The sequence below is a fragment of the Palaemon carinicauda genome, chromosome 41 (genome assembly GCF_036898095.1).
Source record: "Palaemon carinicauda isolate YSFRI2023 chromosome 41, ASM3689809v2, whole genome shotgun sequence".
Lineage (NCBI taxonomy): Eukaryota > Metazoa > Arthropoda > Malacostraca > Decapoda > Palaemonidae > Palaemon > Palaemon carinicauda.
The window spans coordinates 13115174-13131345 of record NC_090765.1 but is presented as its reverse complement, the minus strand read 5'-3'; the positions used below and the strand labels follow the sequence as shown (position 1 = coordinate 13131345).

Below are 16172 nucleotides of genomic sequence, written 5' to 3'. Positions count from 1 at the left end.
GGTATTGGGGTCAACTTATCTTTACTGCGCCAGGTGAATAGGCTTCGGTACAAAGCTAATTCCCGTTAGATTTAATTCCTAATGCTTAGTAATTCAGATATCAGTGGATTATATGTGACAGTAAACTTAAGTCAACTGTCAGTTCCCTTTAGACATTAGAAAGACTGAAAATATTTAAGGCTTACAAAAGGAAACTGAAGCTTTTCATGTTTACTAAGCGCTTCGATAAAGTGGGTACGACAGTAAACGAGCAATATGCGGTGTGAAATGCTGAATGCCTTGGAATACATATGATAGAATGAATTACGAAAGGCCCCCATAGAGAGTATGGTTCTCTGCAGTATATGACCTGAAAAGCATCCCTTAAAGTAAAAGTAAGGTACCAATTAAGAGATTGTCCCTGTATAGATGTCACCCATTCGACACTTGTGAATCTTGTTTATGCTTTGGAAAACAGTCCTTATCTCGAATAATCTTGTGTTGATAACCTTCCCAAAGCCAGTTATCTTGGAATAGATTAAATTCTACGATCCCAAGGGACTATTATGTAACTTTAGCCTGTCTTGATATCTGTCTCATTCCTCATAAAAGCATTGTCATTGAGATTACACCACATGACTCATACTGGTTATATCTAAACAATTAACAGGAGTACCGAACAATATGGTTTTTATGTTGGCTTACAGCGAGAGATATGCCTTTAAGTATTTTATGAAATTAAGTCAATAAATTAAGCTTCTGAAGATTTTTTGGTAAATATAACGTAGATCCCAGTATTCCAAAGTTTTATTATTATTATTATTATTATTATTATTATTATTATTATTATTATTATTATTATTAAGTGCTAAGCTACAACCCTAGTTAGAAAAGCAGGATGCTATAAGCCCAGGAGCCCAACAGGGAAAATAGCCCAGTGAGGAAAGGAAATAAGGAAAATGAAATATTTTAGGAATAGTAACAATATTGAAATAGATATTTTCTATTTAAACTATAAAAACTTCAACAAAACAAGAGGAAGAGAAACTAGATAGAAAAGTGTGCCCGAGTGTACCCTCAAGCAAGAGAACTCTAACCCAAGCCAGTGTAAGACCATGGTACAGAGGCTAAGGCACTGCCCAAGACTAGAGAATAATGATTTGATTTTGGAGTGTTCTTCTCCTAGAAGAGCTGCTTATCATAGCTAAAGAGTCTCTTCTACCCTTACCAAGAGGAAAGTAGCCATTGAACAATTACAGTGCAGTAGTTAACCCCTTGGGTGAAGAAGAATCGTTAGGTACACGCAAGTACTGCATTCGTTACAATAAAGGCAAAGTCACTTATAATCACAGATGCTTATAAGTGACGAATTTATGATTTTATTCAATATATAATTTATAATTTTGTATTATTTCCTTGGCATTTTGTAATGGTCGAAATAACTGATAATGTTGACATGATTATTTCCTCTGGGTAAAGTGAGTTTACTGCATCTTTCATATGTGATGAATTTGGTTTTCAAGATCATCTTACCTAAGAATCATTACTTGGGTATTCTTATTAAACATTGTCTTTGAGTATTTTTATTCGTTGTAATTACACCTTAAAGACACTTTTGATATCAGATTATAAGGTATTTGCGTATAGTCAGTATGACTGTTTGGTTTTAGAATATTGATAAATATTTCACTTCTCTCCAAACAGATCCTTAGGGAATTCACAACTGTTCGATTACATTCAGGCTATATCTTCCTTCCTGGCCCCGCCCATCTGTGCAGTTTACCTACTCGCCCTCTTTTGGGAAAGAACTAATGAACCGGTAAGAATTTCTTTGTAGCTCTAGATAAATTCCTTCCTGCCATTTTAAATCTCATTTTATCTATTCAAATATTATGATTACTGTTGAACAGTAGTTACTTTCCAAAGAGTTTGCAAAGAACACAGTAAGAATACAGGATAGGCCTACAGTTGAAGTTACTTCAGGACGTATCTGTTGTCAGTATTTTGAGTAAAATAGCTCTTGTAAATTATTTTACTTTATTTTCTATTCTTACATTCTTTTTTTTCAGGGTGCCTTCTGGGGGCTGATGGTGGGCTTAGCTATAGGAATGCTACGATTCATTATCCAGTTTTCATATGTGGTTCCACCCTGCGGCTCTGGTAAGTCTTTTTTTATTTTCATTTCGTTACAGTCGGAATACTTTGCGTCCCTTGATTTGCATATTATTATCGTTCTTTATCTGTAGTTGGTATCCTATTGCAGTTCTTTGTCTTTGAAAGCAAACGATTTTTCTGATTTTCCTATAGTATTGTCAATTGGGCATCTACTTACATAGACAAATTGATCGTATAAAGAGATTGACATGTACTGTCGACTCAAATCTTCAAACTTAATTATAAGAAGTCTTTACAAGGTAGTTTTTAATGACACAACTGCTTATTTTTATTTTAGAAATCTTTTTTTATGGATAGTTTTATATCTTAGTAAGTTTTTTTTAAAGAAAAAAAAACCCATAAAACTTATATAGCATCCTTACAGGACTTTAATAAATAAATTTCTTTCATATATATTTGAGTGTCTGAGAAAACCAAAGCAAAGCACATGATTAAATCCAACATTGTTCTCTATAAAAGAAACACAAGTTTTATATTTTTTTGAAACATAGAATGGCCTTTGGACCCCACCAACGAGGGGAAACTGAACTATTGAATTCAGTCATTGGGAGAGATCATTTCGAAAGCAACTGGATCCATTTCTTGTATTGTGGAACAGTGACATGCATCAGTCTTTTTGTAGATTGTTTCAAAATAGCATCCAATTCTGCCTGAATAATTTAAAGCACATTTAGGTAAATCTCACACCGAGCTTCAAAGGAAGTCAAAAGAGGGAACACGAACTAGTCAGAAGGTCAACATTGATGGAGATGGGAAGGGAGCAGAAGATGGATTTTAATTTTTAGATGTTAACTTACAAGCAGTAAGGGAATTGATAAGGTTTCCGACTATGAGAAGTAGATCCCAGACGCTTTCAAAAACTATTGGAGCAACAGACATACATGACTCGAGAGTTCTTAAAGTTTCTTTTTCAAAAGAATCAGCTGATTTATAAAATAGAGAAGGGCTTCATTTCATAGAACTTTGCATATGTAGTAATGTTGATCAATTTGGAGACTTTATAATTGCAGAAAAGTTATAAATAAACTATTAAGAATAGCCGATACCATCAGAGCACATGTTGGGAGGGAGAGTCGAGCTCCTCATTTACAAAGGCTATTCTAGCTTCAAGATTATCAAGAGAACTAGTGTAGCAAGTTTTGAATAACACACAAAACAAAAAATTATAAATGATAAGTTTACATACCTCCGAGAACAAATACTAATATCTTTTTTCGAAGAGTTCAATCCACTCATTGAGATGATTATCATGGAAAAATAGAATTAGATATCTGTGGAGAATTCAGCCTTTGGATGGATGGCGTATCAAAGTATGATGCTTCAGCATTTAGTGAATTATTGGAATCATATCAATTGGTAAATAATGTGGACTGTGCAACTATTTTGACTGAGCATACGCTGGACCTAGTTTTAAATTATTATCCTGTGGAATGAATGATATTGTATCTGATATAAATGTGGAAGTAAATGCATTATTTTTCCAGTGCACAAACTTATTACTTTTAGTTCACCTTTACAAAAACATGCAGTGGTGAAGGAAATAGGTTTTAGACGTAAATCAAACTTCTCTCCTTGTATATTTATCGAAGAAGTTACAAACAAATTAATGATGTTATCAATATTCCTTGTGATCACGATAACCAAAGTTTGTTGGGTACTATGTATGTTAACTGCATATATATGATAAAGTAATTGAAATTGAGTATGATACCATGTGTCCACTAATGGATAAGACTATAATTGTTAAAGACCGATCTCCTTGGTTTAATGGGGAGACCCTAGAGAAAAAGTGGGAAGAAAGATGTAAAGAAAGAAAGAGGAATCAGTTAAAAACTGTAAGTACATGGGTAAAATACAATATCATAATGTGCCAATTTAATTGGCCTACCTATTCAGGAGAAAAAAACGAATACTATAAGAGAAAGGTCCGGGAAGCAGCAACAGACATTAATAAATTATATCGTCCCCTAAATGGTATATTGGGAAATGTAACCGGAAAAGGACACCAGAGAAGTACACAGTGACCAGGAATTAGCAAATAATTTTTCTAGAATTATCTAAAAACAATATAGAAAATATAAAAAGGTCCTTTACAAATATTCAAAATCAGATTAGCGCTACACCAGATGCACAGATAAAACTAAAGAGATTCAATAATATACCACAAGGCGAAATCACCAGAATTATCAAGAGAGCAAAAAAAAATCAAACTGTGCAATTGATCGATGTTATTGGCGAAAGAACCTTCTATTCTAGCTGATATAATTATGAGAATAGCAAATAGAGGCATCGATGAGTGGAGGTTTCCTAAGTCTAAGAAAGTGACTTTAGTTACACCGGTTCTGATTATCAGGAATTAAGTTCATACAGGCCCATTTCGAATCTATCTTTTATGTCAAGATTGCTTGAATATGTAATTCTTGAACAATTAATTAGTCACATAGAAATAATAAAAGTTTTGCCAGACAACCAACCTGCTTATAGAAAATTATACTCTACGGAGACAACGATTTGTTCTGTTGTAAATATGCTGGAAATGATGGATGAAAACAAATGTGGTATTTTGATATTACTCGACTTTAGTGCTGTATCTTATATAGTTTTGCATGAGCTGCTACTTAATGATTTACGGTCCATTGGTAATGAAGATCAACCTTTCGAATACCTAAAAGACTACTTGGTTGACAGAAATTACCGCGTGTAAATTGGAAACTCTTATTCATCATATGAACCATTAAACAGAGGGGTACCCCAGGGAAGTGTACTGGGATCGATCTTATTCTGTATCTATATTATCAGTCTAACAAAAATACTACAGAGGTATGAAGAGAATTTTAATCTATTTGCAAACGATACACAATTTTATTTTTCCATGAATGATAAAGATGATACTGCTGAAACTCTAAAACAAGTTCTTACCAAAGTTAGGAAATGGATGACAGTTAAACAACTAAAAGTAAATGAAAATAAAATTGAGTTTATGGTGGTTGGAAAGATAAAAACAGCCTAAGAAATGTAGACGATATCCAAATAAACTAAAGTTACAATTCTATCCCGATATCTAATAAAGTTCGTGATCTAGGAGTATCCTTGACTGTAACTTGTCTCTGAATGCTCAAATAAATAATGTAGTTAAACCCGCTGGATATCATCTTAGAAACATTGCTTTCATAAAGAAGTACCTGGATGAACTTTCTGCAAAGAAACTTGTGGTAAACTGTGGTATTACCAAGGTTGACTATTGCAACTTTATCTGCTACAATCTACCTAAAGTGTAACAGGAAATTACAAAACATGATAAACAGTGAGGCAAGGCTGATAAAAGGCGTCCCAACCCGAGAAAGGATCACCTCTATGCTAATTGAATTACACTGGCTGCCTTTTAAAGCTAGAATATAGTTTAAGATATGTGCAATAACTCGTCAAGTTATCATATCCGGACGTCCAAAATATCTAGAAGAATTGATAATTGATGCACATTGTGCAACTAACCAATCGTGTCTACACGAAAATAGTTACAGATGGTTTTAAGTTATTAAAACCAAGATATATGTCTACCGTAGGTTCTAGAGCTTTCAAATATGCGGCCCCAAGACTCTACAACAAGCTCCCACTAGACATCCGAAAGACTGAAGATATTAAGATTTTCAAGAAGAAATCGAAAGCTTTCTTATATTCTAAGTGCTTCGATAATGTGGATATAACAATTAATGGGGAATACGCAGATATTCTAAATACCTAAGACTGTATACGACAAATAGATAATTTAGGTCATGAAGGCCACAAGGTTTCCATGTGTGATAGGACCAGAAAAAACATCCCTTAAAGTAAAGTAAGTGTAACAAGTGTCTGAAGTATCAAATGCATCACTAATTGTTGTTTCCTAAACTTGTGGTCAGACTAAATGTCATTTTTATTGGTGTATTAAAGGAATTTATATTAGTGGATTTATTTCCTTCTAGGTTTGCCAGACCCTCGGCCAGGAATTGTGAAGGCACTTATAGGAAACGTCCACTTCCTCCACTTCAGCTGCTTCCTTTTCCTCATCTCAGCAGGAGTCACCATAGGAATATCCCTGATGACTGAACCAATACCCACTGAATGTGTAAGTTTCATGTACATTGTTTATTTGTAGTCCGAGCCTTTGTGGCTTTTGTTAGTGAAATTACCGGTGATGTTTATTTATCTCTATTTTCAGTTGATTCTTGCATTACTATGAAAGAGTTTGGGATTATAGTACTGTGATACAGATTTTTTTTTAGTTTATTCTATTAAATAAATGCATTTTATGCTATCAGATTCAGTTATGAATTATGTTCATTTGTCCGTTTGATTACGTTTGATCTTGTACAGTCTTTAGATTAAGTGATGTTTTCAAATTAAAACTAAAAGTGTAGCTAAATCCTGTTTTTTTTTTTTTTTTTTTTTTTTTTTTTTTTTTTTTTTTTTTACTTCTGGTAATAAAATCAGTCATAAGTTCATATACATCTGTTATACGTGCTTGTTTTAGTGATACCATAAAATGCAAATAAAAAAAGAAAAAAGGAGAGAAAAAAAAAAAGAAAATGTAGAGCCAAACTAATAATTGATAGATTTTATTTACTTTTGAGATGGATTTGATCTTATACTTAGATCCATATTTTTTACCTTTATTAATGGTGTGCATCGGAATAGTTTAAAGCTTTTTATAGTTTTAATTTTTTTTTTTTTTTGTACAACAAATATCAAGATCTTCATATAAGAGAGTTATGCATGAAAATGTCTCAACTTTTAAGAATCCATGTTAGTTGAATAACTCACTGTATATGGTAAATAAAGGCATATTCTTATGAGTTATAGCGTTGGTAGAAGTACCAACTCTTTGTTATGGAATAAATGAATCACATTCCTCTTCTTGTATTTCCAGCTCTACCGCCTGACCTTCTGGAGCCGAAACGATCCCAGAGTTCGTAAGCCTCTGGAATGTAATTTATCAGCCGATGATTCAACCAATATTAGTACAGACCCTACGGGGGGAGCCCAAGAAATGAGTCTTGAAGACGAGGAACGAGGTAAGAGAGAGAGAGAGAGAGAGAGAGAGAGAGAGAGAGAGAGAGAGAGAGAGAGAGAGAGAGAGAGAGAGTTTGCTATGATATGAAAACTGGAACCATTTTTCTTTTTAAAACTCTGTGAAATTTTAAGCAACATTATTGTAATTCTTAAATATTTCACCCAAACAGACATTCCTTTGGCAAGACGCATTTTCAGCACACTGTGTGGTGGAACCACTAAAAAGACTGATTGCGAAAGCAAAGAGCCGAAAATCTCACCAGAACAGCAAGCAGAGGAGGCTGCGAAATTCTTGAATGAGGACCCTTTCTGGCGGAAGTAAGTCGTTTTATGAATTTTTAATTGTCTTCTTTTTCATAATAGAATGCAATGGGCATCAACGAAGTCTTGAAGACTATCAGCAATTATGTGTTTTTTATTATTATGTGTAAGGTTAATCGAGCAAGATATAGTTGGTTGCTCTCAAAAGAGTGTAAAATTAAAAACTTCTTGTCAGCACGATAATTGTGAGAGTACTTTCGTTTCATTACTCAGGTGCCCAAGCTTTTTTTCCTTTTACATAAGGTTCTTTAGAAAAGCGGTATTCACTTTGAATCATATATTTCGATAAATTAGTTTTGAGAAACTTATTACTTCGGTATAAATTTTTACTTAATAAGCAAATTTTGTCATGATTTGCCTAATGTCTTTTGAAATATAGTCTGCAGTCTTTTTCATCCCAGAAAAAATGATAGACGTTTTCATATAATATATTTTTATGTCTATATTTTCACTTCTTATTAATCTTACCTGCTTGAATTGCTTTAAATGATATTTGCTTCATTAAATAGACGAAAAATATTTGAAGGATCTCTGCATGAAGGCTGCAAATTATATGACACTATATATAAACAGCACATTGGAAATACTAATGATTTACACCTTATTTTCATCTTCTACAGCTTTGTCAATATCAACGCAATCATCTGCCTTACTTTTACGACCTTCGTATGGGGTTATTTTGCTTGATAAGGAAGAAAACAAAGAAGGAAAAATATGCCACATCATTCCAGAAAGTGTCTCGTCATCCAAAAGAATCGAACAAGTCGGTGTTGAATAATCTACAGAGGAAACAGGATTGATTTAATAAGCCACCAAATCAAAACTGCTAAAACAAGAAGAGGCTGAGATACCTTTTACAGTATTGATTTCTGTATGCAGCAGCGAATAAAAGATATCTAATAAATTACATTATAAGCTGACAATGATAATGAGAAGGTCACGTGGTTGTTAATCTTATCTTAGAGACAAGTATTTTCTTATTATTCAAGATTTTCTGGTGTTACATTTGCATTTTTACTGAGGTTTTAAAAGCAGTAGATTCTAACACCAGATGGTTAACAAGAAATTAAAGATTTTTTTTGCATTTAAATCCAAAATCGATTGTAACTTATTTTCATTAAATATTAAAACCTGTTAACTGTAAAACGCAAGGCTGCTTCTGTTGAATGGGTTGACATCGATTATGTAAATTATTATATGTAAATACTTTATGGAAATTAATTGTTATTTGGAAATACCTGTATTATCACTAAAATTACATCTCTTCTGCCTTAGCATTTTATAAGTTAAATAAGTGTGAATTACAACTGTAGATATCATAACTTAGTCCTGTTTCTATTTATATATATATATATATATATATATATATATATATATATATATATATATATATATATATATATACATATATATATATATATATATATATATATATATATATATATATATATATATATATATACATATATATATATATATATATATATATATATATATATATACATATATATATATATATATATATATATATATATATATATATATATATATATATATATATAAGAGAGAGAGAGAGAGAGAGAGAGAGAGAGAGAGAGAGAGAGAGAGAGAGAGAGAGAGAGATTAAACTTTGTATGGATGTTGCTGGGAATGAGAAGCTTTCTTTGATTTGGCACCATTATTAGCATTATATTGTTATTATACCCTGTCCTATTATTATTTGACATATGAAATATGTAAGAATTATATTAGCATCAATGAACAGCTTTCATTGATAAGATATCTAAGCTATATTAGCCAGATAAAGACTGTTTTTTTTTATTTGTTGTCTCATTTTTATTCCTCAATGATTCAACATTAAGCCTTAGAGGATTACTTAGGAAATGTGAGACAGAATTTCAAGTGCAATTAACATATCGACTCCCAATTGCCTTCGAAGAACAGGAGACTTTGACAAGTTCATCCAAGTTCCATCATAGTTGTTGTACAAAACATCACATAATCAAAATGAATTAGTTTGTTTATTCCTACTAATTAATACCCCTAAAATCTTTAGCATGATATATATGATTTGATAATGCATTTTGCCTGCTAAATAAATGTCAATTGTGTGCAGATAGACTCATTATGGAGGAGAAACAGTACTCTTACCGTGACTATTTTTTTTTCATAAACTGTGTATGATGATATGGCCTTAAGGAGTCCTTGTCCGAATTTTTTTTTCTTTTTATTGAGAGTCAATTCAATGTTACGTGATCTTGGTTGAGTATGAACGGAAAGAACTAGAATTTTTCTTTGAAAGGTACGACATTTATGTACAACAACATTATTATTATTATTATTATTATTTTTTTTTTCTTTGAATGTGCCTATACTTGCATGCATACTTATGTGAAGTAGGCTACTACTGTACTGTTCAATGATATGAATATAGATCTATTCACCATATTCATAAGGTGTACAATCTTATGGAAGAACTCAAAGTAAGAGATATGTAGGAAAACAAAAGAGAAGTGAATGATACTTGATAGCCTATATACCATAAACAACAATAAAATATTAGTAACTAAGTAGAAGTAACGACAACATTACACCCCCCCCCCCCAAAGGAAGTTGAACAAAATAATAGTCCTTGCCGGAACATGAATTCTTTGTCAATGATAGATATTTTGTATTCAAGATTTGAACGGCAATGCCAACAGCAAACTTCAGCAGCAAAAACCAAAATTGCATGAATAGGTTACTTAAATCTTCCTCTTATATAAAACAGAAATCACATATTTATGTCATTCATTATTCTTTGCAAAGTATTTAACGCAAGATCGATTACAACCTGTTATTAAGGCTCATATTTTGATAAAAAAGTGTAATGAAATGCGTTTTTCAGATAATGGCAAAGCAAAAATGCCTATAAATGTTACTCAAGTCATGTATATGTAAGTCCATCTAAACATGCCATATTATTTGAAAAATTAACCATATATCAACTTTCATCTGAAAACCTATTTGACCCCAATGAAATGAAACAGTCTTTATGTAAAGAATGCAAATACTTTATTTTTAGCTATTCAAAACTCAGACGCTCTTAAATAGTTATTGAACAATTAACAAACAATTGTGAGCTATGAAGTTAATAAGTAATTTTAGTTGGGAAATCTAAAAAATCAATCTTCTGCGAGTGAAGATGTTACTTATATGGTTGTGAATAGAAACGCGAATAACAGGCAATTTCTTCTATGACAATTGCCAAATCCACAGCTTTAAACAAGGGTAGGCTGGTTGAGTAACTAGTTTACCCTGCCAGGACCACCTTTCTCCAGTATTAAAGCCTACGCATTTCTTTTAGTTCCTACACTCTAATGTTTTTAGTGTCCAGTCTCCAAATTTGTTTTGCACTCAAATAAATGCATTGTCTTTTTCATTCTTCCCTACATAAATCATAGCTAGCATCTTAGATACTCCTTTCAGCATAAAGCATAATATAGATAAGCTGTCCACATAATAATAGTGTTTATGTACTCTAGTTACCATTTTAATTAGCACATTCTGTTCAATTCCAGCAAGCTTTTCTTTAATATGCTATTTCACTTCTTGCATATTATTTCCATTCGTTCTGGCGTACTTATATTGATTTGTAATCAAACAAACTAAACTGGTTACTGAATAAAACAAGTAAAATATTCTACCCTCCACATGATTGTAATGCTTTAATGTAGACCGAGTATGAAATCCAAATAAAACATTTCAAACTGTTTAGAGACTCCGACTTTGGCATACATTTATATAATAAAAATATATCAATACACATTAAAAAGTATAGTTGTCACATGAAATAAATTTTATAAAATAATTAATGAATTATGATAATGATATATTTTTTCACATGAATAGTTTAGGAAGTCAAATAACACAATCGACAATTGAGGAAATCGGACGAAGAAGTGTCAGACAGCACAGGCTGACTAAAGGAGGCATGACCGAAAGATATAACGCCAACCTTATCATTACTTCGTATATCTTTGTGCTGCCATCAGTTACTAGTTAAGCATACCGTTGTTATTGACGATGTATAAGTGGCAATGTGGATTAATCTGTGCTTTTGGAATATGTATAACAGCAGCGTTTGGATCTACAAGAACCGTAGGTTATTTACTGTCTTGGTTAACTTACTGTAGGCTGTGATTTTATTAAATTAGTCTGACATGGAGTGTGTCATAGCTACTAATCTTGCATTACGGTCGACATCGAAGAGCCTAGTCCGGGCTCAAACTCAAACGTAGGCTTGGTTTTAGCCAGAAAACTTTTGTGTAGTATTTACTTTCCTTTATAAGATTGAGAGGTAAATTTGTATTCCGATTGAGATAAGGCCTAAATGTCAACAGATCAAGTTTAGGTGTTATGGTTACAGTTTCAGCCAAACTCCGATTTCCAATGCAAAAATATATATTGTCTCATTTAAACAAAGCAGGGGTCTGTGTAAGATGAGGGCAGCGTAAAGGGGGTAGCTGGGGTTCGTTAGCACCCCGATGAATAGTAAGGCCATGGCTTGTAGGTTAGGTTAGGTAGGGACGTTTATGCAAGTTGGTGTCCGTTTTTATTTGCACGAGGGAGGAACTGGCCGCTGATATGCGAAGGCTCCCTGTGCGTTTTGTATAAAATTATATAACGGTGCAATAAACGGTTTGTAGAAAATTATTGGTTTTACTTGTATTTTTTTATGTTTTGAATGTATTTGATAATGATTTCTGGCGGGAATCCATAGTTATTGAGTTATGGTGAGTTTACTACCATAACTGAAAACCTATAGCCTGTCAACTGAGATATGGCTTTGCAATAGGTATCGTCATCATGTTTGAAACGCCTTAAAATATAGGTTTTATTATAGTAATGATCAGGAAAACATTTTCTTATAAAAAAATGTTTTCCTATAGGAAAACTCCTGTTTTCTTCAAAAATGGCATTTATTTTTGGGGCTAATAAATACTGTAGTTGATGAGATATACCCTAATGTATCTGCCAATAATAGGGGGGTTAAAACTGGGCCGGTATTACTGTACTTCATTGGGGAAACCTTTCCGGTTAAAAACCAATTTTTCCTTATAGAAAAACTCTCGTTTGCTTCGAAAAGGACACATTTTTGTCGCAAATAAATACTTACTGTAATATGTATACATTAATCTACTGGTAACTTCAGTTTATTGGTAATTATTTCAATTTAGCTCTCAAATAAGAATATCTGATTGCCGTATATGGCAATACTATGATTTGGCAATAACGTAGAGGTGCTTGAGTGAAGGAATATTACTGACTGACTGCCGGTAGCAGCTGAGAACTCGAGTCTGCAACTGTTCCCGTATTTGGACTTTGTTTTCTTTCTTTTTTTTTTTTTCTTTGTACTGTACATCCCTGTTAAGAAGAAACCATGCCAAGACCAAAGTAGTATATGCAACATCTACGTTCCTTGAGAAAAAGTGTGGGAATATCTGGCACCCCCAAAAAATTTGGGATAATACTCTTTCCAAGAGAGAGGAAACAGGGGGACCAGGAGTATAAATATATAAGATATAATGCATTATACTTGAAGTAATAATCACAAATATGATATAACAAACAGAATTTGTTATAAAACCCTCAAAATGTATGATAACAAGCAAGTAAATGGACAGGCAAGCAAAAATTATCGTCCCAAAATTTGGAGGCCGATTTCTCGAAGCTATACTTACCGACCTTTAAATGGAAACTCAGACGTAATTAATACACTGATCTCGGTAAAACAAAAAGCTAATGAAAGCTAAATAAATTGTCTATGACAATAGAGATATTTTTTCTTTTCGGCTTAAAGAAAATTATGAGATTAATTTTTCCAAGAAATTGATTCAAGATTAGAAAAATAAAAACAAATTGTGAAAAACAAAATACTGGTATCATAGAAAAATAAAAATCGCTCTCACTTTATTATCTTATCTAATATCTGTATGCCACATAAATTTCAGCTTGTAGGATGCAGTAGGTTTTTTTTTTTTTTTTTTAAGGGAACAGGGGTACCAGTAAAAAGGGAGGTGCATAGAAAATATGAATTTCAACCTTTTTGCTCTACATAAACTAACCCATGCCCAAAATCTCAAACTGATTCATGCAAAACCATAGGAGTTATTACTGTTATAGAAAATGAATTTTTCAAACGCCTCCCTTGAAAGATCCAGGGCCTCAAGACACTTTACATTTAAAGCTTTCAAGTCAGGAACTTATGTAAGCCTACAATCAAATATCTATCCTAAAAATCTAACTTCACTTGCGCATGGGATCCATTGACCTTTGCTGCATATATCCGGATCTGGATGTACTACCCTAATACGACAAAAATGGATAACGACAGTTTTGCTTGTTGAAAACTTAAATCAATTCATATCAGCCTATTGAATTATTTTGTCAATTGAGAGTTTTAATTTTCTCTCAACCATTGGCATTGTTTGAAATTGCTGAAATATGAAATGAGGGAATCTATCAGTTTTCAATATTTAACTTAGCCGGTGATTATATAGCTGCAACTCTGTTGCCCGACAGACAACTCTACGGTAAAAACTCGCCAGCGATCGCTACACAGGTTGCGGGTGTGCCCAACAGCGCCATCTGTCGTCCAGATACCCAGTACTCAATGTAAACAAAGACTCAATTTTCTCTCTGTCGAGCTATCGACAAGACGTACTTACTCGCTGTTGCTAAACTGGAGTTTTTTCACAACTAATTGGTGAAGTACTTTATTCTAGTTTTGAGCTTTCGCTGTGCAGGGTTTCTCTTCACACAAATCCTTGAACTCTTTTTGATAACGGATTCTTTGTTGATGACTTTTTCATAGTTTTTTGAATTTCCCTTTGACCAATTCAAAATGGCTGACCCTTCACAAGTCCCAAAATTTAGGAAGTGCAATGCTAGGGACTGTTCAAGGCGTATTCCGAAGGCTTCTATCGACCCTCACACTGTTTGTTCCAATTGTCGAGATAAAACCTGTCAATTGGAAGATCGGTGTGAGGAGTGCGTTGGGCTTTCGGAATTCGATTTTATCGAATTCCAAAAGTATACACGTAGGCTAGAGAGAGATAGAGTTAGGAGAAGTTCTTCTCGTTCTGTTGATATATCCTCTCCTCATGCCCCACAACCTATTCCTTCCCCTGTAGTGGTTGCTCCTAACCCCCCTCCTGGCACTCAGGAACCTTCGATGGCTGATATGATGCATGCCATCCAGGCTCTGGGTGAGAGACTTGAGTCCCTTGCTAGTGACCGTAATCAGCTCATGGCGGATGTGAAGGAGCTTAAGTGCAAAAGTGCAGTGGGAAGTGCTAAAGTGCCGAGTTATAGTGTTGTGGATAGTGTTGCGCTTGAGGGTTCGTCTGTTCGTGCCTGTCGTCCTCCTAGTCCGGGACCTCTTGCAAGCTCCCAAGTCCAGGGGAGAAGCAATGTCGTACGACAAATGGGTTCGAGAGGCTTTAATCAGCGAACAGACGTTCCCTCCGTGGTATCGGGCGTATCTACCCAAGATCGCTCCTACCTAACTAAGACGAGAGAGCCCATTTATACCTCGTCTTCGGAAGGTGTTTCTCGCAAGAAACCCTGGACCAAGGTCTCACGACCGTTAAAACGCAAGTCGGTCCTTCAGCGCAAGTCCAACGGCCCGGTTGTAGCCACTGGGTCAGTTCGGACTCGCTGCCGTCATCCGATGACTGCTCACCGCCTAAGAGAGGCAAAGCGGTACCGCTTCAGACAGTAACACCGTCTGTCGCTGCACCTGCTCCCGTAGACCCTAAGTGGTCTCTACTGCAAGACATGCAGTCAAAACTGACGTCTCTTATGCAGGACTTTCGTGCGGAGAAGGTTGCTGCCGCACCAGCTAGTGCAGTACCTAACCTACAACCTTCCACACGATCGGTTGTGCGTCCGGTGGACGCTGAGGTAACCTTCTCACGCACACCAGTTGAGAGAGTTCCGCCACCCATGCGTTCCAGTGTGATCTGCCAGCCGCATGTTGACGTTAAGCGACGCACGGAGGTCTCCGTTGACGTTCGGGAGGTTCAACAACCGTCAGAGTTGCTTTGTTTTGACGCGGTGCGTCAACCTCCGCAACCCAGTGTGCTTTCCACTGCGCACCCACATCAGTCCAGACAGGCTGGAGTAGACGCTGTGCGTCCCCGCGCTGCCATGGTTGTTGCCAGCTCACAGACTGGGCAGCAGTTCCATGACGTTGCGTCTGGCTCAGTCACGCATGCACCCGTGCGACCGGACTCAGCGAACCAGCCGTTACCCACTCCGTTGCCGTTTCCTCATCAGTTATCGGATGAGGGACTTTCTGATGATGATGTTGCTGCACACATAGATGAACCACAATCTGAATTGGACGAGCCTAAGTCTACTCAACCCTCTTTGGACTTTAGGAAAGTTTTGGCCATTTTCAAAGAGATGTTTCCGGACCAGTTTGTTTCTGTGGCTCCTCGTTCTCCTCCGTCAGAGTTTGTGTTAGGCATGCCGTCTACCACTCCTGCCTTTACTAGACTCGTCCTCGCACGCTCGTCCAAGAGAGCTTTGCGGGTGATAGGAGAATGGTTGCATTCCAAGAAGAGTTTAGGGAAGACACCCTTTACGTTTCCCCCTGCTAG

At 35.0% G+C, this 16172-nt stretch overlaps 2 protein-coding genes across 2 annotated transcripts in view; both read left to right on the top strand.

Moving 5' to 3' along the window:
- Positions 1 to 8223, top strand: part of LOC137632198 (sodium/mannose cotransporter SLC5A10-like) — a 41284-nt gene extending 33061 nt beyond the window's left edge. The window contains exons 9-14 of the mRNA XM_068364083.1: positions 1684 to 1798; positions 2049 to 2139; positions 6117 to 6259; positions 7061 to 7205; positions 7374 to 7521; positions 8145 to 8223. Of these exons, the coding sequence (XP_068220184.1) occupies positions 1684 to 1798; positions 2049 to 2139; positions 6117 to 6259; positions 7061 to 7205; positions 7374 to 7521; positions 8145 to 8211 (709 nt within the window). The 3' untranslated portion in view covers positions 8212 to 8223. The remainder of the gene's footprint in view (positions 1 to 1683; positions 1799 to 2048; positions 2140 to 6116; positions 6260 to 7060; positions 7206 to 7373; positions 7522 to 8144) is intronic.
- A 3242-nt stretch (positions 8224 to 11465) lies between these two features.
- LOC137632197 (glycosylated lysosomal membrane protein A-like) overlaps positions 11466 to 16172 on the top strand; it is a 95402-nt gene continuing 90695 nt past the window's right edge. The window contains exon 1 of the mRNA XM_068364082.1: positions 11466 to 11664. Coding sequence (XP_068220183.1) covers positions 11590 to 11664 — 75 coding nt within the window. The 5' untranslated portion in view covers positions 11466 to 11589. The remainder of the gene's footprint in view (positions 11665 to 16172) is intronic.